Here is a 26,674-nt window from a genome sequence, read left to right on the forward strand (position 1 = left end):
AAAAAAAAAAAAAAAACCGGGGGGTGGGGGGGGGGGAAGAAGATATAACAACTATAATTTTTTTGTAGTTGTTACAACAAACAAACGGAAAGGACATTCTTGGGGGGGAGGGGAGAGAGGGAGGAGGGCGGGAAGTGTCGGTGGTGGGCCATAATAATCATATACATTGTATATTGACAAAATAAAAAATTAAAAAAAAAAAAAAGAAATACAAATAATTTCTGAACTATAAATACACAAAACATCTATCAATAATATAAAATTAGAAAAGATATGCAAAGCGGCAATACAGAATTTGAACAAAGGTTCCCAAATACATACTATTTCCATTACCTCTGAATAAACATCTGTGCCGCCAGGAGAGGGATGTCAGGAATGTCCCCGTCATTGTCCAAGGACTTAGAGTAGGTGATGCTCCCCTGGTCAATATTTATTAGAATTAAACCATCAGCTTCCTAGAAAATAAAGATTAATTTGTAAAGATTGCTATACAAATCTTTGAATTTATATACATCTTTGAAAAAACACATATATATTTTGCATTCACTGAGACAGTGTCACCACTAATTAAATTATTCTATTTAATATGTACACATAGCCTTACATCTTCTCTAGAAAATATGCAGTATATACTGTGAGTTATAGTTGATGGGCTAAATTTGATTAAATATATCTTTCTCTTATTTTTCTTAATTATAGTAAAATATACATACCATAAAATTTACAGTCTTAACCATTTTTAAGTGTATAGTTCTACAGTGTTTACATTCACACTGTTGTGCGACCATCACCGGCCCCCATCTCCAGAACTTTTTCATCCTCCCAAATTAAAACTCTGTAGCCATTAAACACTAACTCCACTTTCTTCCTTCCACCAAGCAACTGGCAACCCCATTCTACTTTCTGTCTCTACAGATTTGACTGCTCTAGGTACTTCACCTAAATGGAATCATACGGTATCTGTCCTTTTGTGACTGGCTTATTTCACTTGGCGTAAGGTCTTCGAGGCTCATGCATGCTCTAGCATGGGTCAAAATTTCCTTCCTTCTTAAGGATGAACATTTCATTGCATGGATAGACCCCATTTAGTCTTTGAGTCAATATTCCAATACATGTTGCCAAGTTCTCACCTAGCCTGGTATGAACACTGCATGCACCACTTCATGGAGTCCTGTGGGGAACATTCCAGAACTCCAACGAGTACTCCACCAACATTCAACGCCCAGTGTGCTTGGCTAAGCTCCAGCCAGCTCAACCCCTCCCGGAGCCAGAACACAGACAGGGTCCCCGGCTAAGTGACCACACGCACTTGGAATTTGTGAAGTATGCATACGGATTACTTGTAAAGTCTTATCTTATAAGGAGCAATGCATTGAGGTCCTCAGGTCCAAAACGGCCCAGAAAAGAATGCCAGGATCTCTCTGAAGGCCCCAATTCCTTGGCTTTCATTCCAGGCCCCACCTCTGAACAAGTGTTTCAGGTGGCACATGAAACAGCAAAAACACCAGCTTTCCCTGGCCTCCGAGACTTACAGGGCAAACGCGGGAACTACTAAGCCAGCAAGGTAAGCGGCACCGCCCTGTGAGTGTGAATGCCAAACATTTGCAAGGGGTGCCAGTATGCAGGGAGGCAGACGCGCTGTAGGTCACCCCCAGCCTCCTCCCTCAGACCCACTGCCAGTGAGGAAAGACAAAACAGCCAAACACAGCCCAAGGCTTTCATAGAAGAGTCACTGCTGCTCCTGAAACCTTCCAGAGCAGATAAATCACTAAAAGTGTTTACCTCGTGATGTCTGACAGCAATTGGGACTACCAATTAGCACATGAAAAAATGCTCCACATCATAGTCGTTTGGGAAATGTACATAAAAACCACAAGATACCAGCTCACGCCCACTAGGAAAGCTCTAATTAAAAAGACAGTATGATGTTAGCTATCGGTTTGCCATATGTGGCCTTTATTGTGTTAAGATACTCTCCTGTACCTAACTTGTAGAGAGTTTTTATTATGAAGGGATGTTGAATTTTATCAAAGTCCCTTTTCTGTGTCTATCAAGATGATCATATGTTTTTTCTTTCATTACGTTGATATGGTGTATCACGTTTATTGATTTGTATATGTCGAACCACCACCCTGGCATCCCTAGGATAAGTCCCACTTGGTCATGGTATATAACCTTTTCTTTTTTTTTTTTTTATTCCTTTTTGTCTTTTTTTACTGACCGGTAACAGGATTGCAACCCTCGGTGTCATGCCCGTACCGGGGACTGGCAACGGGATCGCAATCCTTGGTGTTGCGCCCACACTGCGCTCAGCCAGTGAGCGGGAACTGGTCTCCACATGGGATCCGAACCCTCGGCGGGAGTGCCACCACGCTCCCAAGCGGCGCACTCTCCAGTGCGCCACCGGGCCGGCCCGGTATATAACCTTTTCATGTGCTATTGGATTCGATTTGCTAGTATTTTATTGAGGATTTTTGCATCTATGTTCATTAGAAATACTGGCCTGTAGTTTTCTTTTTTTGTTGTATCCTGTTTTAGACTGTTTATGTTGCTATAACAGAAATACCTGAGACTGGGTAATTTATAAGGAAAAGAGGTTTATTTGCTTACGATTCTGGGACAGCTGCATCTGGCACAGGCCTCAGGCTGCTTCTACTCATGGAGGAAAGTGGCAGGCAGCTGGCGGGTACAAGCAGATCACATGGCGAGAGGAAGCAAGAGAGAAAGCAAGAGAGAGAGAGAAGGTGCCAGGGTCTTTTAAAGCAACGAGCTCTCACGGGAACTAATAGAGCAAGAACTCACTCATTAATCCCCCCTCCCCCAGGGAGAGCATTAATCCAGTCATGAGGGGTCCACCCCCATGACTCAATCAGTTTCCAACACTGCCACATTGGGGATCAGATTTCCACATGAGTTTTGGAGGGGACAACACATCCCAACTCCATCATATCCTAACCTGGTTTTGGTATCAGGGTAATGCTGGCCTCATAGAATGACTGGAAGACTCTGGCATGATCCTTGCACACTGTATAAATGTACCCAAATATCACAATGTAGTGCATAAATATATACAAACATCATGGGTCAATTAAGAAAAAACAAATTAGAAAGGAAAAAGAAAAGAAATAGACAGTAGAATAGTGGTTACCAGAGGCAGGGAAGGGGAGAGGAAGGGTGATGGAGAGAAGTTGGTGACAGGTACAAAGCTACAAAGGTACAGTTAGAGTGGAAGGATAAATGCTGGTGCTCTAGGGTGACAATAGCTATCAACGTTGTATTATATGTACGACAGCTGGAAAAGAGGATCTTGCATGTTATAACCACAATGAAATGATACATGTTTAGGTGACAGATACGCTAACTATTCTAATTGGATTATTATACAATGTATGCATGTACTGAAACAAAGAATTGTACCCCATAAATGTGTACAATTAAAAAATAAATATTTCTTAACACCAAGGTCAAGGGTTCGGATCGCCTTACTGACCAGCAGCCAAATAAATATGAATAAACAAAAATAAAGAGAGAGGCAATAAGAAGCGTCGGTGAGGATATGAGACGTCGGAGCCCCCGCACACAGCCGCGGGAGCGTGAGATGGTGCGGCTGCTTTGGAAGACAGTGTGGCAGGGCCTCAAGTGGTCAAACAACAAGTCACCACATGACGCAGCAATCCCACTCGCAGGTGTATACTCAGAAGACTTGGACACGAACATTCATGGCAACACTACTCAGAGTAGCCAATAGGTAGAAACAACCCAAATGTCCATCAGCTGATGAACAGATATATTCATGGTATATTTACTCAATGAAATACTATTCCACAGTAAAAATTAAGTACTGATAGATGCGTCAAACAACAAGTCACCACATGACGCAGCAATCCCACTCGCAGGTGTATACTCAGAAGACTTGGACACGAACATTCATGGCAACACTACTCAGAGTAGCCAATAGGTAGAAACAACCCAAATGTCCATCAGCTGATGAACAGATATATTCATGGTATATTTACTCAATGAAATACTATTCCACAGTAAAAATTAAGTACTGATAGATGCTACAACACAAACGTACCTCAAAAACATTATGCTAAGTGAAAGAAGCCAGATACAAAGGGCCACACAGGGAGTGATTCCACGTACGCGAGCTTTCCAGAACAGGCAGATCCAGAGCCTGACAGCAGGTGAGTGGGTGCCAGGGGCTGGGGGGAGGCTGGGACAGGTGGAGGTGACTGCTGATGTGTACAGGGCTTCTCTGTGGGGTGGTGACAATGTCTAACGTGACACATGGAGGACTGCGCAATTCTATAAATACACTGAAGTCCATTGACTTGAACATTTTTTGGGGTAAACTTTGTAGTATATAAACTGTATCACAATAAAGCTGTTTTAAAAAACCAAACCCACTCTGCCCGCTGGCACTGTCACAGTATTTATCACAAGTCTACGATGTTAACGCACCAGCTAAACCTATACCATATCTGAGCAGTGTGACAGTAAGAATGGCTACCGCCTATTAAGCACCTGCTGCATGCCGTGCTGCCTCGCTTAGTCCTGACCGTAACAACGAGGTCAGCATGTACTGTCCTGTTAGCACTGGCAGACAAGGGCAAAACACTTCGCCGTGGAACAGTCACACAGTGAGCGAACAGCTGCTGGATTCAGAGGACCCATGAGCCTCATAACACTGTAAGCAACACACGGCACACACGTGCATTTTTCTAGAAGGAAGGCCCATTGCAGTAATGCACCCCAGAAGCTTAGTTTTAGAAAATCTGTAGCAGTAACTACGGAGCCATCACCTACAAAGCCCCCGCCATGTGCCAGGTGCCACGTGGGGTGCAGGATTGTCCTCGGCTCAGAGTACTGCCCATGAGGACATGTTCTGCCCCACTTCACAGATGAGGAAACTGAGGCTTAGCAAAGGCAAGTAACTTGCCCCAAATCTCAAAACTAGTAAGTGCAGAGGCTAAACTTTGGATTGGGCTCCACTGACTCCAGCACCTGCACTCTCCTCGCAGAAAAATCTGTCTGAAGCCATTTGGGCTGCTCTGAATTTACATGGACTGAGAAATGACTCAGGCTACAGTACTTAGAATGCCATGGCCTTGAACACATCCTGAGGTCCCCAGAGGGATGGTGTGAGAACAAAGGAGACAGTACACGGTGCGTGTGTGGCAGGAACCCGCAGCACACAAGAGACAGCACACGGCGCGTGTGTGGCAGGAACCCGCAGCACACAGGAGATAGCACATGGCGCATGTGTGGCAGGAACCCACAGCACAGGAGTATTAGGTCCCTGGAACTGAAAACATGACTTTTAGAAACAATCCCCCCTTCAGTTTCATTTCTCTAAGTTTTGTTCTTCAAGGTCTGTGCTTCCCTAAGTCTCTGCTCCCATGAGCAGGCTGAGCAGGCTGTACCCACAGTGTGACACTGTCACTGCTTCCCCTGGTTGGCCCAAGGTTTCTGTCTCCCCAAGTCTCTGTTCCCATGAACAGGCTGTACCGGGATGGAAACTGTGACCATCTTCCGAGACCAGGCGAGATGCCAGCCTTAACCCTTATGAAAGAAGACACTCAACTACCTCTTGGCACCAATGCCATTTTTCAGCTCAGCCCGGCAAGTCCGCGTGCCATTTGCTAATAAAATCTTTTCTTCCTTTACCTGGCTAGCGTCTCCTTCCTTGGTGACCTTACTAGGAGCTTAATGACAGAAATGGTGGTGACCTCTCTAAGACACCGTGTACTCTGCCTTCACTTCACAGCACTTTCAAATGCAAGTTTCTATTAGTCCTCGCAATGGACTCAACAAGAATTGAATTCCAAACCACGTGTTCTGTACCTAACCTTGCTGACTTCGTCAAAGTGATCGAGATGGCAGCCCATGAGAAAAGACGTTGGGGCCATGACAAAATCCAGCATCTGGTCGGACAGGATGGGCACGAAGGTGTGCTGCCACTGCAGGGGGTGGAGGTAGACCATGAAGCACTCGGCCAGGAGCGTTAGCAGAGCCCAGTCCGAGGAGAAGAACACGATCCGCTGTTCCGTCAGAATGCACGTCAGGACCTGGGGGGACAGTCAACAGAGCCACACACACGCTTCCATGCAGCGTATTAAACTTAAGATGCTCGTAAACATGCCACCCAACCAAGCCAGATGGAGTGCAGCTCTTACCCTGGTCTCCCTGCTCCCTTTGCCAAAACAAAATCCACCTGAGCCCCTGCAAAGAGCGCTATTTGCAAATATTGCACACTGCAGTGAACACTGGCTTTAAACAAAAAATAAGTAAATATTTGGAGCACACTGGCATGTGCGTTGCAGAATTAACCTGCATTTTAACCATCTCTGATAAACAATATCAAGTCAATTAGGGGCCGGCCTGGTGGCGCACTGCACTAGTGCGCCGCTTGGGAAGCGCAGCAGCGCTCCCGCCGAGGGTTCGGATCCCACATACAGACCGGTTCCCGCTCACTGGCTGAGCGAGGCGCGGGGGCAACACCGAGGGTTGCGATCCCGTTGCCGGTCCTGGTCCGGTACGGGGGCAACACTGAGGGTTGCGATCCGTTGCCGGACACGGAAAAAGACAAAAAAAAAAAAAAAAAAAAATCAAGTCAATTAGCATGAGGCGCTCGCAGGCCTGGAAGGACGTGTACCTGCAGCACCTTCTCAGGTCTGAAGCACAGCAGGGGCAGGTGGAGGTCCAGGTCGACCACGGGGCTTTCGGGGTCCACTCGTGAGGGAAACACGACCTGTAGCGGTTTCATGTTGAACACCTGCAACAACCAAGTTCCACAATCAGTTCAGACAGCTGCTCCGAGCAGGGGCTAAAATGCACTGAAATTCACTATTTTGGTGCAGAAAGCATCACAGTTAGAAAACATTTTTGAAAACTTGCTGCCCTGTTAAATGTCACAGAATAGCCAAACAGTCTAGAGATACTCATGACTGCAGATAAAGGTTCATGCATAAAGTAGTTAATGTCTTTTTAAGAAAGCCAAACTTCCTTAAACACTTTAATTAATCAGCAAACTGTTCACTGGAAAGACAAAGATAAACCGCAACCCAGATATCTGTCCCAGTTAGCACAAATTCTAAATCAAGCATATTCAAATTATTCTTAGGTATTATATATTATTCTCAGTCACTATATAGTGTGTATTCTCTTAGTATTTTCAATTTAATAGTTGAAGATCCTCAAAGACATGTAATTCAAAACATTTCAAGAAAGAGACGATGATATTATGATACATATGCATACATATACATAAATTGGTTTCGTCCACGGTTCCTGGCTCACAACTCGCACGTCCCTGGTTACTTCCTAAGTGACTCCTCTGTTCCCTCTCCTCCTTCCTTTCACCTGTACCTTTTCCTCCCCAGGGCAGGACTGGAATCTTCCCCTGCCTTTCTGTCTTGGAGCTGCCATAAAGAAATCCTCTGGGCTGGCCCGGTGGCGCACTACTACAGTGCGCCGCTTGGGAGCGCGGTAGCGCTCCCGCCCGAGGGTTCGGATCCCACATACAGACCGGCCGCTCACTGGCTGAGCGAGGTGCGGGCGCAACACTGAGGGTTGCGATCCGTTGCCGGTCACGAAAAAAGACAAAAAGGAAAAAAAAAAAAAAGAAATCCTCTGACCTATCTTATCTGACTGTAGGTGACAAGGCCCCCATTCCAGAGTGTTCCTACCCAGGAGGAAGAAGTGCTCTGCAGAGAGGCCAAGAGAAATCCAAATACACCTGCTGTGCTGGGTTTCCCCACTCAGCCTATTAGCAATTATTTGATCACACTTTTCCTGTCCAATTTCTACATGGCTGTCCATGCATCAATCACGCCTATGTAATGAAGCTTCCATAAAAACCCAAAAGGATTGAGTTTGAAGAGCTTCTGGATCGTTGGACACTTGGAGGTTCCTGGAGGGTGGCATCTCTGGGGAGGTCATGGGAGCTCTGTGCCTGTGCCCCATACCCTGCCCTGTGCGTCTCTTCATCTGTATCTTTTGTCGTGTCCTTTATAATAAAATTCTAAATGTAAGTAAGTGTTCCCTGAGTTCTGTGAACCACTCTAGCAAATTAATTGAATCCAAGAAGGAGGTTATGGGAACCCCAATTTATAGCTGGTTGGTCAGAAGCACAGGCCACAACCTGGGGCTTGTGATTGGCATCGGAAGTGGGGGACAGTCTCGAGGGACTGAGCCCTCCACCTGCGGGGTCTGAGGCTCTCTCTAGGCAGGCAGCGTCGGAACTGAATGGGAGGACAGCCAGCTGGTGTCCGCTGCAGAACGGACTGCTTGCTGGTGGGTGGAGAGAAACCCCACGCATCTGGTGTCAGGAGTGTGTGGGGGGAGTACAGTGGGAGAAACTGAGTTCATTTTTTCTACTCAGATATTTTATTTTTCAAAATGATATTATTTTGAAATAACACTGCAATTCGACTTCTGTATTCTCCGCACGCCCGTGGAGCGCTGAAGCATGCAGTTGCACACGGTGGAAGGACGCAAGAGAGGAGGGAATCCCTCCTGCTGGCGGCCTGGGAGCTCGCTGCGGCCGTGGACAGCCAGGTTCCACCGCCCGCGGGGCCGCACACGGAGGGCTCAGGAAACGGGGTGGCTCCCCGCACCCCAAGTGCCAATAAATGAGCAGAACGGGATGGTCAAGGCCTAAGCAGATTGCTGGAGAGACAGAAAAGAAGAGCACATCCGACCACTCGAAAGGCCTCTTCACGCAGGAGAAAAGCAGGTGCAGGGGCTAAAACAACCGTTCCCTAGTCACACGCTCTTGCACTCGTCTAGGTCACCATGCTGAGTATGCTGTCACACGAGGAAGCCGAAAATAAGAGAAGACTGTGAGCTCCCGGTGCAAGGACGCTGTGAGGGCTTCCTTACAGGACTCAGGCCACTCTGCTCCCTGCTACCAACTTGTCCACAGAATCAAGACATTAAGAAGGAGGCAGACCCACTCAAGTGACCAAAAAAGTCCCTTTTATGTAAAATAAAATAAAATAAATAAAATAAAAACAGAGTTAAATTCTCCAAGCCGTGACACGTTTTTAATATTATAAAATGTATGCAAAAAATTCTCCACAATATTTCAAAAAAGAAATGTGTCCACCAGCTACTCAATTAAAGATAAAAAATAAATACCACTTTACAGATGAAGAAACTGAGGAGAGAGATATTTTAGTAAATACTTTCCAAATTTCATCTTGATTTGAACCTCAGAAAAAGAATAGGTTTCACATGTGAAACCACCCAGAAAGTGACTTGGGCATAGTAAAAAAGATATATATATATATTTTTTTTTTTTTCATTTGCACACCCAATGAATCCCAAGATTTGAAAAGCAAGTAACATCAGACTCACTAGTGGGCAGAGAAAAAGCGGGGTGAGCCCAGGGACGTGGGGTGCTCCTAATGTCTTCACTCTCCTCCAGCTGGCAGTCCATGCACAGCCAGAGGGAAGGGTGCTGAATCGGGATGAGGGGACAAGGGGACAAGGGGCCTCCTGCCTCCTTCCCACCAGCACAGATCAGAGATGGCCCAGCCCAGATGTAACGGGAAACCACGGAACAGCGTACACACAAAACAGTATTCAAAACACAAGGACGACCACTCACAACTGCTGTCAAAAACAGCCTCCAAGGGGACATTAGGTTCCAGTGGGCTCTAGAAAATCCTGCTGAGTTGGTCAGCTACTGTAGCAAATGAAACCCTTGGCCTAAACTGACCTCTTGCATTTCTTCAAAACAATAAACATCCACTATCAGATGGCATTCCCTAAGACAGACAGTGAGCATTACACCAACTCAGACCCGAGGGCTCATTCAATGTGTCAGGAAGAGTCACAGCGAAAAGCCTGATCCAAACTAACTCAGCCCATCCAGACGAAAGCCTGAGATGCAGGAAGCAGTCTGGATTCGGCGAGCATGACTGATAAATGCCCAGACATCCCCTCATCGTCACTGCACAGCTACTGCTGAGCAGCCGAGCGCCAGGCGTGGTAGTAAGCCCCAGGCGCGGGGTGCAGAACGTGGCCCGGGTGCTTGTGCAGCTCAGAGTCTGGTGGAGAAGATGCACATTAGACAAAAACACACACACAGAGGCCTCAGTTACAGACTGTGCTGTGCTCTGCAGAAAAAGAGCTGGGGACTGCAGAGATGGTGGGGGTGGGGGCTGTTCTGAAGAACCGACACTTGAGCATGGCTGGGAGCTGAGCAGGAGCTGGCCAAGGAACTGGAGGGAACAGCATCTCCGGGAACAGCATGGGCAAGAGCCCTATGGCAGCACCTTCTGGCACCGGATGGGGCCCAGTGAGGCCGAGACCATGAGCAGGTGGGTGAGTGGCACAAAATAGAGCTGGACAGGGAGACAGGGCCCAGGGACACAGGGCTGAGTGAAGGCCCACAGTGAGAAGCCACTGTGGGGTATTAAGTGGAAGGGTGGAGCCCAGTTTCTGCACTGTAATGATCTCTGCAGCCACGGTGCAGAGGGTGAACTGAAGGGCATTAATGGAAATGGACAGACCAGTGGTCTCCAAGTCACGCCAGTGGGAGAAGCTGGTGGCCCAGGATGGGGTGGCACCAAGGAAACAAGCAAACTGGAAATAAATTTAAGGGTGGGCCAAGCAGGTGCAACAGACTGAACATGAGGATGAAGAGTCGAGCACGACCCTCGGGAAACTTTCTTGCTGGGGGCAACCACAGTGGAGGACTCAAGTGGTAATTAACCCAACAGCCCAAGAGACAGGACACGGCTGTGAGGCCTTATGTTCCAAGGCAGGCACAGTAAGTCACAGCTGACCCTGAAGCTGTTCTGAACTCGGTCTAGCAGGTTCTCAGTGAATACTTGTTGAGTTTATAGAACAACAACAAAAACTTTGACAATTTCACTGCACATACCATCAACGAGAAAATACAATTAACCATGTAATAGAGATGAAGACTTTGCATAAAACAAGTATCCAGTGGGCCGGCCCGTGGCTCACTCGGGAGAGTGCGGTGCTGATAACACCAAGGCCGCGGGTTCGGATCCTATATAGGGATGGCCGGTTTGCTCACTGGCTGAGCGTGGTGCTGACAACACCAAGCCAAGGGTTGAGATCCCCTTAGCGGTCATCTTTAAAAAAAAAAAAAAAAACAAGTATCCAGTAAATGTTCCCTGCCAAAGTTTCCGGGAGCAGAGCCGAGGTAGACAGGCAGCCTGCTCTGTCTCTAGACTGCAATACGTTGACAAGGGTTTCCACCCAGCAAACTGCCGGGTTTGGACTAATATTAAAAATACACATTTTAAGTTCATGATCACATGTCTCCTGACAAGCAAAACTTACTTGTCAGTTGTTAACAATTTTTTTTTTTTTTTGTCTTTTGTCTTTTTCCGTGTCCGGCAACGGATCGCAACCCTCAGTGTTGCGCCCATACCAGACCGGGGACTGGCAACGGGATTGCAACCCTCGGTGTTGCTCCCGCGCCTCGCTCAGCCAGTGAGCGGGAACCGGTCTGTATGTGGGATCCGAACCCTCGGGCGGAAGGGCCCGCCGCGCTTCCCAAGCGGCGTACTTATCCAGTGCGCCACCGGGCCGGCCCCAGTTGTTAACAATTTAAAAAATGTAGAGGACCAAGCTTTGTATGTATAATCTTCCAGAAGGGATTAATAAAGTAAAATTGGCTCGACATTTACTAAACATCTCAAGATGTTTAATAGGTGTCTGTTAAAAAAAGGAAGCGTCCTATGCGCGGTTAAGTTAGTTCGGAAGATTCTGAGTCAAACAGGTTTCTTCACACAGCTTAGCAGCCTGACCATTATTCAACAAAAGGGGAATGTGGTCGGCCTCTCTCCAACTTTATTTAACCCTGAAACCCTTGTGTCATGAAATAGCCAAGAGTATCTCAGAATAAAACCCACTTTGGGAAATGTTTGTCTATCAAGTCAATAGCACCGTGGCACTTCTCAGAAAAACGAAAAATACAAGACCAGTTACTTTTCATTAATCACACTGTACAGGAGAAAACATTAACAAATTACATACAATACCCAATATTCAAGACAAATAAACAAAAGGGAAATTTGTAATTTAAGTAATTCTTAGACTAAAGGATTGGGGTTTCTATATATTTTCTGCATTGCAAGCAGTGAACTAACATGCTAACTACTAAAGGGGCCCTTGCCTATCACTAGCTCTGTTTAACATGAGCCATTCAGCAAAACTCAAGCCTAAATATTTAACTTTTTACGTTTAGAAATAGTGTATAAAATGCTCTGTAAGGACCTTGAAGAGCATAATTTACACACAGCTAGAACTTAAACCATTGAAAACATTTAAACCATCTTCAACACGTTACTTTTACTATTCACAAAGAAGAAACATTATATAATTCCAGATTTGACTTACCAAATGCAGCGGTCCAGGCGGTGGACTAGGTATCAAGGATAGTTTTGCGGCAAAATCTTTTATATGATTGTCAACTTCAAAATCTTTACAGAACTTCAGATGAGTCAATAAACTGAAATTAGAAAAACAAAAATCAAATCACAAAATAAAAATGAGAATCCAACTGTCATCCTTGGCATTTCTAATCAAGCTGAAATCTTCTTCAGGGTCCTAATCAGCAGTTAGTTCTAGGACTTTTCACCAAAACTGGGACAATCTAGGTGTTAGACTACAGGAGGGTGGCTACCCCGGGAGGAGGCGTCTGGAAGCGGGCACAAAAAGTGACTTTTTGCAGGGAGAGGCCTGGCCATGTTCTGTTTCTTGATCTGGGTGCTGGTTACATTTCAATTTGTGAAAAAAATCACTGGAATTTGTGTATTTTTCTGTATGTGTGTTATACTTCAGTAAGGAATTTAAAAAAAAAAAAAAAAAACACCTAGAAGAAAGTGCTTGAGAAAGTTTGTTTCCAAAATGCATTCTGACTTTTTAAGTACAGGATTTAAAAATACAACAGATAATGGTTGTCTGGGGGCAGAGGGCCCAGGAATTGACTATAAAGGGGTGTGAGGGAACTTTGGGAGTGAAAATGTTCTAAACCTTCATTGTGGCAGTGGTTACACAGATGTGTACATTTATCAAAACTCATCCAGGGCCGGCCCGTGGCTCACTCGGGAGAGTGCGGTGCTGATAACACCAAGGCCCCGGGTTCGGATCCCATATAGGGATGGCCGGTTCGCTCACTGGCTGAGTGTGGTGCTGACAACACCAAGTCAAGGGTTAAGATCCCCTTACCGGTCATCTTTAAAAAAAAAAAAAAATCACCCAACTGTACACTCAAAATGGGTGGGTTTTACTGTATTATGTCTGTTACGCCTCAGTAAAGTTCATTTTGGAACTTTTCATGTGATCGTATAGATTAAAGGATACACGTACATAAAATGGATAGACTCTAGAGAAGCTATTTTCTAAAAATTATAAAAGCAGTGTACGTTCTAATAGACAAACTCACCTGTTCCCCCATTTGCCTTATTTGTTCATTGGACAAATATTTTCGAGGATGTAGGAGGTGGCAGGCCATAGGCTGGCCCCTAAGTCAGAGACAGTGATGGTCTGACTGGGAAGGAGACTGGGCCAGTGGGGGAACCAGGGTGGAGGTCACCGATGAGCATGTGTCCAGAGGTGGCCACGGTACCAGGAGAGTGCCTGCCGGGGTCCCACCTGGTCAGGCAGCGACAGGCCACCCCAGACACCACCACCTTTCCTTCCTCTCATGATGCACTCGGACAGTCCCACCCGCAGTGGCACAAGATGACCACAGCTCAAAGCACTTATATTTTTACTATAAGTAACAAATAATAATTTAATAATAATTTTCATGGAACCAATGTCAGGATTTGGAGATAGTCCAAAATTCCTCCATATTTGTATTTGTTGTAAAAATATAATAGCATTAAGGTAAAATTTTAAGAGAAAAAAATACTGCCCATAATCCAATTCCCCAAACACAACTAAATATATTCTCTTCTAATTTTTGTCCACACGGGGGCATATTTTGCATATTATCATGCTAGCAGAACAGAGTTTTTAAAAACATAAATTCATGTTGACATGCTGCATTTTGAATTTCTGTCATTTGCTTCTCTCTAGACATATTTTCTAGTTCTGAGCATGCAGCAAAGACGCCTGAAAAAGAGAAAAACTCAAGAAGCATGAAAATGAACACTTTTTCAAGTTAAATATATGTTTGCTTTCATTGTTAGCAGGAAGATACTGGCTGCCAGTCACACTATAAAAGGTCAAGTCTGAACAAACACATAGAAGGAAGACCAGGAAGGTGCAGAAACGCGACCTCTCCGCCTGTCTTCTCAGGGCCGACACCACCTGGCTCTCGCCCACCCCTTTCACTTAATGAAGGGTGGAAATGACCATCCCCATCTTACAGAAGAGGGAATCGGAGAGATTCGTTAAAGAGCATTTACCCTTGGGCCGAGCCCGTGGCGCACTCAGGAGAGTGCGGTGCTGGGAGTGCAGCAGCGCTCCCGCCACGGGTTCGGATCCTATATAAGGATGACCGGTGCGCTCACAGTGCTCACTGGCTGAGCGCGGTGCAGCCGGCCTCAAAAAGGACAAAAAAAAAAAAAGAAAAGAAAAGGAAAATCATAAGAGAAAATACATTTATAGTACTGTACAGTATTTATTGAAAAAAATCAATGTATAAGTGGAAGCATGCGGTTCGAACCTGTGTTGTTCGAGGGTCAATTGTTTATTCATAGACTATGAAAAAATAATTTGACCTACTATATTAGGTATATCAAATTAAAACAACACTAGACAATATTTACTTCCTGGAAAAAAAAAAAGGATCCTTCCATTTCAATCATTTTAATGCACAACTCTCTAGAGGCTGAATTAACTGAATATTCAAAAAATGGCATAAATACAGAGGTCCTAATTTATCATTCTGCCACGTCCTGGTTGCTGGCAGGCGCACGCTCCATCCACGTGCACGTGCCCAATTCCCTCGCTGGTGCTCTGTTCTACAAAGATATTTATGTCTATGGCAATAAAATGGAGGCTAGACTCAAACTGTGTCCAGAAACCAGCTATGCTTTTAAAAGTCAATCATTAAAGTGCTGGAATTTGAATTACGAACGTCATTCATTCAAACAGTAAGACTCCCGCTCTCCCAACATGCTGAATGGATCATCCCATGATAAGGAAGTAAGGTCTAAAATGACTGTCCTTTACAAGAAACTCATAAAAGAGCCGTCACCTCAGTGACTTGCCAAACAATGTTCTTCAGTATCAAGACACCAAGGGGAACCTCCGTTAACTGCCTTTTCCTCAAAGTCTAGGACTGTAACTATGTGACGCTCAAAAGAAAACAGCTCCAGACGTGTGCCCACTGGGACTGAGCTGCCTCTGACCTCGGGGCCGAAGCCTCCAATGTCACGATGACACCCTGTGATAACAGGATCCACCAGGTTCTACACGGTGCGCTCCTGGCTTTTCAAAAATGCTTTACATCTCCAGATGTTCCACTCAGTATCACAGTCAGACAGTTACAGAGTCTACCCAAAAAAGGTGATTTGTTAAAATGTCAATAAAACTCCTCAGACAGCAGCCTCCCGATTTCCTCAGATAGCTAGGAGAAGAGTTTTTCCCCATCTAGGTCTCTTTTTCAAAACCAAACAAAAATAAAATCCTCTCTATTAACTTTGCCTCCAGCAGGCTGGCTTCATCTTCCTTTTCACACCAGGAAAAGCAGACACAGCTTGGCTTTACCAGACCATTTCCATACATCGTCATTTACAGAAGAGGCAGGGATGCCAGACCTGCCTGCTGCCCACCGATCACAATTTTACACGACAGCTTCACTGTCGCAGAGAACACAGCCCCAGTGGCTCACCAGGAGAGGCAGTCCTTGAGGGAGTTGTAATAGGGGAACCTGGAGACCACGCACACTGCAAAGGGCACGAAGACGCCAGCAGTGCTCACAGTTGGCCAGGACGACTCCCAGTGTGCTTTGCCATTGTAGAAACAGTACTCATCCTAGATAAAAAGCAAAATGACATCGTCACCTCCCAGCCTGGCAATTCCAGCATCCACTTCCAATAGTGTCGGCATTTCAATAGGGAAACAAGTCTGCAGACGCTGGATAGTCCCTGCTGCCAACACGCCCGGCTGCGTCCGGCCAGCAGCAGCCTTCCTATTCGATGCTTGCACCAGGTGGGGTGCTGCGGTTACAAAAGTGATAAGACGCAGCCCTGCCCTGGAGAAGTTAACAGCCTCGGCTGAGGAGGAAGGTACAATTAATACACAGGGAGATACGCGACAGACACAACGGGGCTCTTTCTTACAGAGGGAAACGCAGTGGCCACAGCAGGAAGCAGCATTTGCACATGCCCAGGAGCCAGCAGGCATCACAGACAGGAGGACTGAGCAGAAGGAGTCTCAGCCTGTGAGGGAGGCAGGGGTCTCAGCCAGAGAAACAACCAGCCACAGCGTTCTAGAAGGCACAGCTTGCTGCAGGACTTCCAAGTGGCACAATATTTGGGGCTCACAAACTGGGCCCTAGGGGAGGGTTGTTTGTTTGGGGTTTTTTGTAGGGATGAAGGAGCATGATGATAGCTTCAGTGTGGGGATTTTTTGAATTTGAAGTACTTTCCAGGAAACAGTCAGCTCCATCATTTGTTTATCCAGCAACATTTAATGAACGTTCACTGCTCTAGAGTCAAGTCCTGCTCAGTTCAAACCTGGTTGCTCTGTGACCTTAGGCAAGTCACTTAACCTCTCTGTGCCACCATCTCCTCATCTGTAAAATGGGGATGATACTAATAGCTCCCAACTTTGTCCCCTGTGGTAAGGATTCAGTGAATTACTACATGCAAAGCACTTAGGGTCATGCCTGGTGCTGAACCGCTACCACTTCTGTTACTGCAGCCCGGGAGGAGCTGGGGTTGCTGGGACACAACATAGCTCCTACCCTCAAATCACCGAGCATCTGGGGCAAGAGAGAGTTGAGTAAAGGAGAGGGTCAGGGTTAGAATAACAGATACAGCAATCACTGGATACGTGGTGAAGGAGGGGAGTAAGAACACCCCAAAACTACACAGTCACTGGAGAGCAGGAGAGGGAGCCATGCACACCCAGGACAGGCGTCTCTCCTTATAACTGTTGTTTCACAGATGAACTCCCAAGTGCTTTTCTGAATGATCCAGCACTTGTGGATTCCTCCTTACCTGGAACACTGGCTAGGTGTGGAGGCAGGAGTCCCACCTTCCTCTCGTGCCCCCTCATCCCCCAGGAAGGCAGGCCAGGCAGTGCTGGCCCAACACTCCCCAGGTTGGCCACGGTCAGGGGTGGCCTGTAACCTCTGCATGCACCACTTGACAAATGACCTCCCGGTTGTGATCTGGGCACCTCACATAAGAGGATCTATTCCAGAAATACAAAGCTGTGCAAGGACATCTGGGCCTGTCTGTGCTACCCCATGAGAAGACAGGGACAGAACCCATTTGATTCTGTCTTATGCCTCCCAACACTCAGGTAAGGTTCAAGTATGATGTAAGCATAATCCTACCAAGAAAGAGAAAGACCACTCCAGCCTCTGAGGGCAGAGTCCAGGGCAGCCTCTTCCTTCTACTGCAGGGAGGAGCTCACTGGCTTCCCTTGAGAAGGCTCCAGGACACCACGACAAAGGCCAGCAGCTCACTCTGCTTCTGGAAACCCTCTGGAAGCCTGAGGCCGATCATGATGTACCTGCAGGCACACTGTTTCCCTACAAGCTCCTCACAGGCCAGCTGCTTCAGACACAGCGGCTGTGTCCAGACAACTCTCCCAAAATGTGTGATGAATGAAACGTGCCGACAAAATCTAAATCCAAGTACCTTGCACAGCAAACAGAAGGTGGGAGCAACCCACATGTCCATGGATGGATAAGTGGATAAATAAGACTTGGCCCACCCAAACACTGGAATATCATGCAGCCATAAGAGGGAATGAAGTTCTCACACATGCCACAGTGAGGACGAGCCTCCAAAACATCATGCTCAGTGAAAGAAGCCAGACACACAAGGCCACCTAGCGTGTGACTCCATTCATATGAAAGGTCCAGAGTAGCCAAGTCCATAGAGACAGAACGCAGATTAGCAGTTGCCAGGGGCTGAGGGAGGGAGGTGGGAGTGAAGGCTTAATGGGTACAGGTTTTGGGGGGTGATAAAAATGCTCTGGAACTAGACAGCAGTGGTGGTTACACACACTGTGATGTACTTCATGTCACTGAATCGCACACTTTAAAGTGGTTAAAATGGTGAATGTTATGTGTATTTTACCCCAATAAAAAAACATCTATACGCAATTTCAGAGGGAAGTACCAAGCATCACCTACGTGCAGGGGTCGATAGTACTGGGCCACCACGCCGTAGGTTCTGTTTCCGCAGACATCGGTCAGCACCAGGAAATGGACATAGTCCTCCCTTGGTTCAGAGGCCACGCACACGCCCCCTGCGGGCAGAAAAAGAAAGAAGAGTCTCATTCCAGCCACGTGGCATCTTGTTAAGGAAGGCCTGGGCTATCCACAAACCAATTTTTTCACAGCCTACAGAGCACGCCCATCTCCAAAGATCAACTTTGACATTCAAGATGTGTTCATCCTTCAAATCATGTTCCTGGCCGCTGGACCTCCCTGAGCCCCTCTCCCAGGCTGCAATTTCTTTACAATCCCTTTGTGTTCTGAAGAATGCAGGGGATGACCGTGTGGACAGCACAGACACTCAGAGCCTCAGGCAAACATTCAGAGCACGCCTGGAGGCAGCAGGGTGCCTCCTGAGCACAGCTGCCTGCCCCGCATCTGTCCCCACGTATAATCCCTGTGGCCAGGAAACAGCACCAAGTCGTCCCTGGGAACCACGAGATAGTCCAAGGACTTGGACATCAGCCATTTTAACACTTCTTAAGATCAGCGAGAAAAGGAAGCCCGGACACACATGCTTGCTGGTTAACTGCAACTGGCAGGCTTCGGGATACACTGAGCTTCTTGTTCCAGAGAAACAGAAAACAGGGGCGGGGGGAGGCCTAGGCACATGCTAGGGGTGGACCCTCTACAGACCAACTGGATGTACTTTTAACCCATCTGCCAACTGCTTTAAGACTTCATTCTAAGTCAAAGTGAAAACACCGTAACAATCGGTGCTACCTAGCTATGTAAACAGTCTCTTTTCTCGGACTCAGTTTCCCAAAAAACAGAGACAGTCCTAAATGATTTAAACTTCCTTTTAGCTTTAAAATTCCCAAGACTAAGAAAACTAAATCCCATGATCTGACACATGAGATGGTGAGGGGGCTCGCTCCACTTTCCTTAGTGCGAGGATTTCTGGAAACAGACCCCCCATACGGCCAGCAAGCGCCAGGCCACACGGTCTCCCCGCTGCGTACACCGTACCCGGGAAGCACAGCTGTGGCAGCGCGAGGAGGTCCACGCCACCCGGGATGCTCACGTCTTCAGGCTCTGGCGGTCGGGGGTCCCCCGCGAGGCCCTTCCACGGCTCGGTTTTGGGTTTCTCTCTCTTCTTTCTGAAGGAGCGTCTTCTGGTTTTACCTAGGGTAGCACAGTTCACACTGGCCACCTGACTGTCCTCCTTACTGATAAAAGGAGGTACAAAAACGGACAAAACCTCTGGATCAAGAGAAGAAGGATTTTTGACTCCTTTTTTCTGGGCAACCTAAAAAAAAGCAAAAATAAGAGTTACTGCAATAGTGCCAGCCCTTGCTCTAGGACATCCATTCTGTCTAAGCATTCAGTATTTCTTTTTTTTTTTGGACCGGTAAGGGGATCGCAACTCTCCGCACAGTGTGATCTGCACCACGCTCAGCCGGTGAGCTAACCGGCCATCCCTATATAGGATCCGAACCCGTGGCCTCGGCACTACCAGCGCTGCACTCTCCTGAGTGAGCCACGGGGCCAGCCCAGCATTCAGTATTTCTGTCTCACCTCCACGCCCACAAACACAAGCGGTTTTGCACTGTTGTTTAAAGGTGTCGGCGTGAGTGGCTTTTCCTACCCAAGGCTCAGGACACTAAGGGCTGCCTCGGAAGTTTCTCTCGAGCAAACTCTGTAATTCTTGGGGCCTGGCTCTTCAGCTGCAGAACAGGCACAGCAACAGCCCGCCTCTGGCAGCATGAAGGGCCGCAGTCTGGAGCCAGGCGCTGTGATCAGCAGACCCGGGTTCAAGTCCTGGCCCTGTCTTAGCTACCGGCAGCCCTACCTCGCTCCCTGAGCTTCCCTCTCAAGGGGTGAGTCCAGGGAATAAGGGGGACAACGTAGATCGAGGGCTCAGCCCAGGCGGGAGGTGCCCTCACGGGTGGGTGGGAGGGCAGACAGGTGAAGGACGCTGCATGTTGTCAAACCCTGTACAAACACGTTTACCGATGCTGTGCCTGTCACGCCAGCTGGGCCACCACTCACGTGATTTCTAGTCCCCGCTCAGCTGGGAAGATGGCAGAGCCGTGAGAGAGCGCACAGGCAGGTACAGAGAGAGGAGGCACAGCCTTCCTTGACTGGCCAAATGGTCCCTTGGAATCAATAAGAGGGGGGCGTGTAGCCTGGATTCTTCTAAATCTTAACTCGGTACAAGATTTTTTTTTACCTTTTCTCTTTCCATTCTTCCTCTAAATGAAACAAAGAACATGGGCTGTAGCGTCCGACTCTCCTCTCTCTCACCGTGGTGCCTAGGACAGCGCTTTCTACAGAGTTAGGAGGAGACAAAGGCCGCTGCCAGGCCGACTGGGGGGCTTTCTGGACAAAGCGCAGGGTAGGGGAGGAAGAGTGGCCGGAGTCCCGCTCAACAGCAAAGGCCGAGGCGGGAGACTCAGGTGTTCAAGATCTGGGAAGACAGGAGGTGGCCGGCGTGGGGGGGGTAATCGAGGGTCTTTGAGGGACCTTAGAAAGGGCATTAGGAGGGACAGCACTGTCACCAGAAGAAATGGTAGCAGAAAAGAAACAGCCAACACCCAGCATTTCAGTTAGAACGAGCACCACCAAAAGCAGAGCTCTTGCACATGAAGGATTTATATGACGGCACATTTTTCATCACTCTAAACTCACTGTGATTATTTGCACGCTATGTCATTCAAATTCGGTCATCAATTTCTTTATACTTGGGAAAAAAATTTAATACCAGTAGGAACCGAGATCAAACATGGGAAAAAATCCATATTATTGTATGTATTAAATATCCATATATTGTATGTACGTATTAAAAAACTCTCATGTACCATGCACAAAAGGAGTCCATTTCCTCAGTTATATGAAACCTTCTCTAAAAGTATCTCATCAAACTCTGACAGTTCTGATTTAATTAACTCTGAAAACGTACCCATCTCTCCTCATGGAAAAAGTTACATCCATAAACACTGAGAGACACATCGCCACACTTGGAAATAAACTCTTGAGATAAGTTACAGCCACAGGAGCAAATGAGTTAGCTCCAGGTGACACATGACAGGGGGCCGGCCCCTTTTCCTGAAACTTCCCTACCTCCCCCCTCCCTGCTCTTTCCTGTCTGCCCTGAGGGCTCCTCTCATTCCTGCTCACAGGCTGCGACTCCCAGGCCTGAGTCCTCGGCCCAGTCTCCGGCTTCCTGGGGTGATCTTGTCACGCACAGAGTCCCATCCACAGCTTACATGGGACAGCTCCCAGAGTCCCACACCCAGCACAGGCCCTTTTCCAGTCCCAGACCCTTTCCAGCTGCCTCCTGACACTGTGGGTGCAGGATCTCAGGGGGCCCTTAAGCTTACACTTTTAAAAATCAAGTTCCTGCAAGTTTCAAAAAAACCTCATCTCCCACTTACATCCTCCTCTGCAACAAAGAAGGTGTCGTTCAGGTCTTTGGAGCTCCACCGCCCCTGGAGCATCACCTCCTGGAGAGTCTCCTTCCAGGACCCACAGTCCCTGGAGCATCGCCTCCTGGAGGGTCTCCTTCCAGGACCCACAGTCCCTGGAGCATCACCTCCTGGAGCGTCTCCTTCCAGGACCCACAGTCCCTGGAGCATCACGTCCTGGAGAGTCTCCTTCCAGGACCCACAGTCCCTGGAGCACCACGTCCTGGAGAGTCTCCTTCCAGGACCCACAGTCCCTGGAGCATCGCCTCCTGGAGCGTCTCCTTCCAGGACCCACAGTCCCTGGAGCATCGCCTCCTGGAGTATCTCCTTCCAGGACCCACTGCCCCTGGCTCATCACGTCCTGGAGCATCTCCATCCAGGACCCACCGCCCCCGGCTCGTTGCCTCCTGTAGCATCACTGCCCTGCACAGTGGTACTATATCACCTTCCAAATTGTGGGTATGGGGTAAGGCAGAGATTGTACGGTATGGTAATGTGTCACTTAACGATAGGGATACATTCTGAGAAAGTGTCATTAGGCAATTTCGTCATTGTGTGACCATCACAGAGTGTATACACATAGACGCAGACAGTACAGCCTACTACACGCCTGTGCTGTATGGTTTTGTTCCTAGGCTACAAAGCTGTATAGCATGCTACTCTACTGAATACTGGGGGCAGCTGTAACACAAGGTTACACAGCTGTAACAAATGAACTTGTGCATCTAAACATATCTAAAGATAGAAAAGGTACAGTAAAAAAGTATAAAACATTGAAAATTGGTACACCTGTGTAGGGCACTTACCATGAGTGGAGCTCACGGAACTGGAAGTTGCTCTGGGCGAGTCAGTGAGTGAGTGGTGAGTGTGACATGACTGTGCACTACTGCAGACTTTGTAAACATGGCACACTGTATACTTAGGCTACACTACATTTATAAAAAACATTAATTGCACTATGACATTACAAAGGCTACGACATCACTGGGCAATAGGAATTTTTCAGCTCCATGATAATCTCATAGGACACTGTCCTATACGTGATCTGTCGTTGACCAGACATCGTTATGTGGTACATGACTGTGTTCCTCTCTGTCCCTGTATTTAGCACAGAAGACAACTCTTAGGTGATGTGTTTCTCCATTCATCCTCCTGGCACTTGGTGATGTCTTAGAGGCACACTCAGTCTGGAATGACTGTTGGTCATCACACTAAAGCCAACACTCTGTCATTCCCTCTATTTAACTGTAGTCATTTAAAATGATGCACCCAGAATCCAACCAACTTGGCAGTTCATTACACATTTGTTTTTCCTCAAAACGGAAATCCCTGTTGTCTTTTCTGATTGGATAAGCAATACAGTCTCATTTTAAAATATATATATATATATATAGAAATAATAAAGGAAATAACAGGAAAGTAGCTCTGTGACTCACAGGTAACACACTTGCACAGCACGGGATGCCTCCATGCGTTTTTTATGCATATGTAAACATCATTTTCTTCATAAATGCATCATCCTATTTAAACAGTTCCATTATCTATTTTAACTATACAATGTGGCTGACTTCCCTGTTCACAGCTGTCTGGTATTACACAGTGTGACAACAGTACCACATCCCATGACAATTCAATAACACATTTACCCAGTCCCCTTCTGAGAGACATTTGGGTTGCTCTCAAGTCTTCATCATTCTGTTCTGTACAAAGCAACAAGAGATAGTTTCACCAATGCATATTTGCACATGTCCAATTTTTTCACTAGAATAAATTCCTGAAAATGGAAGTCCTGGATCAAGTGTGTTCATAGGTTACTTTCTGATACATGCTGCGCCCCTTGCCACCAGGCTAAGAAAAGCTCCACTCCCCCACACTCTACCGACACTGACTCTTGTCCCCTCTGCCAGTCTCAGCTGGGAGCTAACAGGTGTTTCCTGCTCTTCTGTCCCAGACACTGATTTATTAAACCCCTGCCCAATAACCATCATTTTCATTTTTTAAAAAAGCTAATTAAAAATTAAAAACCACAACACCCTAATTCAGACTTATTTATATCACAGACTTATTTCTCAGATTCTATAGCGGCATTAATCTTCACTATAGGATTGGCTGTTTTTAACGAAATAAAACAAAAACTAATAGATTTTTTTTAATGCTGTAGAACTGTGCTGTCCCACACAATTGCCAGTAGCCACATGTAGCTATTGAAATTTACGTGAATAAAAATTAAATGAAATTTAAAATCCAGTTCCTCAGCCGCACTAGTCCCACTTCAAGCACTCAGTAGCCACGTGTGGCTGGCGGCTACTGCACTGGGTGGCACAGATAAAGAACACTGACGACCATCACCAAGGAAGTTCCGTTGGACAGTACTGTTCTAGAAACCGAAAGCCAGGATGCTGTCCACTAAAAACCATAAAAATGTACCTTCGCACACAAGACGTATGCTGGTGATCTGCACTATGGAAGGGACTCTGGGCACTTTCCACCAGTCTGTGATGGATTTATGGTGGATCTCTTCACACCCTATGTCTAGTCTCCATAGCAACCAATGACCAGGGGATGGCTCTACAGTAAAGGGGTAGAAGGAAATGTAACTAATCACAGTAACTCCTGTGGGGATTGATGTGTATTCTTGAATTCTTTGTCACCATTTCCAACAAACCAAACACTACCCCCCATCTAAGAAATAAAAAGTTAGGGCACTACACTACCTTCACATGAAGTCAGATATTTCTCATACCTCTGGGCTTGTTTTCATGTGTCACCAAATAGGACTGCCTGAACCAGAGAAATGGTGATTAGAAAAAAAAAAAATTTAAAATTAGTTTTAAAAGGCTTTGACATTCAAAATAGAACTGCTACAAAAAATAAAACTAACTAAATAAAATCCTATGTTTAGTTAATTGTAATATTAATGTTGACTTTATTTTTTATTTTTTATTTTTTTGTCTTTTTTCGTGTCCGGCAACAGATCGCAACCCTCAGTGTCGTGCCCGTACCGGACCGGGACCGGCATCGGAATCGGGATCGCAACCCTCGGTGTTGCTCCCACACCTCGCTCAGCCAGTGAGCGGGAACCGGTCTGTATGTGGGATCCGAACCCTCGGCGGGAGCACCACCGGGCCGGCCCCTTAATGTTGACTTTAAAAGCAGGATCACTCCAGGAAGTTTAATCCATCTCCTAACACACTTATTCTTCCTAATCCTTCACTACATTTCTCTCCAACCCTTGCTAAGCCCCTAAGAATAAAGTAGAAGCTAAAATGTAGAGGAGCAAATGGTCCACGCTCTCAGTTGACCTAGGAAAACGTTACAGCCTGGGTAGGTCAGGGAAGTACCACTGTAAATATTCCAGTTGATTCACCCTGCTCTCAAAAGACATGTCTCCCACTGAGTGACAAAGGATATGTTGTAATCGCCTGAGACGAAAAGATGTCCAACTGCTGAGAAGACCACAACGGAAACCAGGTCATTTCCTATAAGAAGAAAAAGCAGGCAATGCCTTTCGGCAAACTAGAGGCGGGGGGGACAACTCAAATCAATCGATGAGGGTCAGAGGAGAGATCAGAAGGGGACACAGTGACATCACAGGGGTGGAGGAGTAAGAGAGGAGGGACAGTAGTGCAGAAATCATTTAAACGCAGAGTAACGTTGCACTCAAGTCAAAAGCGGCTGCATAGAGACATTAACAGACATTACTGGGTGGACTTTAGCAACATTCAGCTTTTCTTGGTGACAGCCATTCAGCCCTTCATTCTGCATTTTCCCTGGATAGCCAGGCACCGTTTACATACTCCAATGCCTTTCTCTGCCCTTCAGTGTTGTCACCTGGAAATAGATGAAAGCATTGTCCCGATAACTGGGCAGGAGAGCCGAGAAATCTCTAGGGAAAATGACTCGGACACAATGTCAGGGACAAGCTGGGCCAAGAGAAACAGAGGGCCACAGACGGACTCAAAAGGAAGCCAGCGGTCCAGAATTAGGACGAAGTAAGAACGCAGGATCGACACAAGAAGGACGATTTTCAGAACTGCTACTTTCCCAGAGGAAGGGATATGAATTTGTCACTTTGGCGGCTGGGGTGCTTAGAAAAGGGAGGGGGAGGGGCTTTCCCGCAAGTGAGGAAAACAGCTCGGCTTCACCGCAAAACGAGTGAATGCAGAAAATCTAAAACTTAAGTCTCATTACTCTGTGCCTCGTACAGGACCCAGTGCTCAGCGGACAATCAATCTGCGTGCAGGGGATGGAATCACAGAGGGGCGGGGCTGACCGGCGAGGCCTCGGCCCACCAGGCCGCGGGCTCCGGGAGGTGCCGCGCGGCGGTCGCTCAGCCGAGGGTGGGGCGTCCTCGAGGGGAGCCAGAGAGGCAACGGCCTCGGAGAAACGCTCCGACGGACGACAGCGCTTTTGCATACGACAATCACTAGGTACAAACTCAGCTGGCCCCGCCCCGAGGGACCCTCACAGAGAGGGAGGGACGGAGCCCCCACTCCGCACCGCTGGGTGAACCGCTGCTGTTCTCGGCACCCGCGAGCTGACGGTACCTGCTCTGACCTGGGGCGCACTGTCCCGCACCCAGCAGGCACGCGGGGTCCTCGCCGGGAGGCGTCGTGGCACGGCGGGGGGTGCGCGGGCCACAGCTGTCGGGAAGCCCGCGCCGGCTAGCGCCGGGCACCGGGGCGCCCACTCAGGATGCGCCCGGGACCTGGCCCCGCTCTCCGGCCGTCGCTCCACCTCAGTTTCCCCACCCGCCCCTTACCTGCTCGAGGTCGCGGAGGCTGTCCCGGGAGGCGCCCAGCAGCGCGCACAGCTCCAGCAGCCCAGAGGGCAGCGACAGGTGCTGCGGCGCGCCCTCCGCCATGGC

General features: G+C 47.4%; 1 protein-coding gene across 1 annotated transcript in view; it reads right to left on the reverse strand.

The window, feature by feature from the left end:
* The window catches only part of DENND3 (DENN/MADD domain containing 3), a 66,558-nt gene extending 39,887 nt beyond the window's left edge, over positions 1 to 26,671 (reverse strand). The window contains exons 1-8 of the mRNA XM_008590302.1: positions 26,570 to 26,671; positions 19,370 to 19,649; positions 18,317 to 18,432; positions 15,836 to 15,978; positions 12,388 to 12,499; positions 6,659 to 6,778; positions 5,853 to 6,071; positions 334 to 455 (exon numbers count right to left, since the gene is read on the reverse strand). Coding sequence (XP_008588524.1) covers positions 334 to 455; positions 5,853 to 6,071; positions 6,659 to 6,778; positions 12,388 to 12,499; positions 15,836 to 15,978; positions 18,317 to 18,432; positions 19,370 to 19,649; positions 26,570 to 26,671 — 1,214 coding nt within the window. The remainder of the gene's footprint in view (positions 1 to 333; positions 456 to 5,852; positions 6,072 to 6,658; positions 6,779 to 12,387; positions 12,500 to 15,835; positions 15,979 to 18,316; positions 18,433 to 19,369; positions 19,650 to 26,569) is intronic.
* Positions 26,672 to 26,674: the final 3 nt, after the last annotated feature.

This window comes from Galeopterus variegatus, unplaced genomic scaffold (genome assembly GCF_000696425.1).
Source record: "Galeopterus variegatus unplaced genomic scaffold, G_variegatus-3.0.2 Scaffold5984, whole genome shotgun sequence".
NCBI lineage: Eukaryota > Metazoa > Chordata > Mammalia > Dermoptera > Cynocephalidae > Galeopterus > Galeopterus variegatus.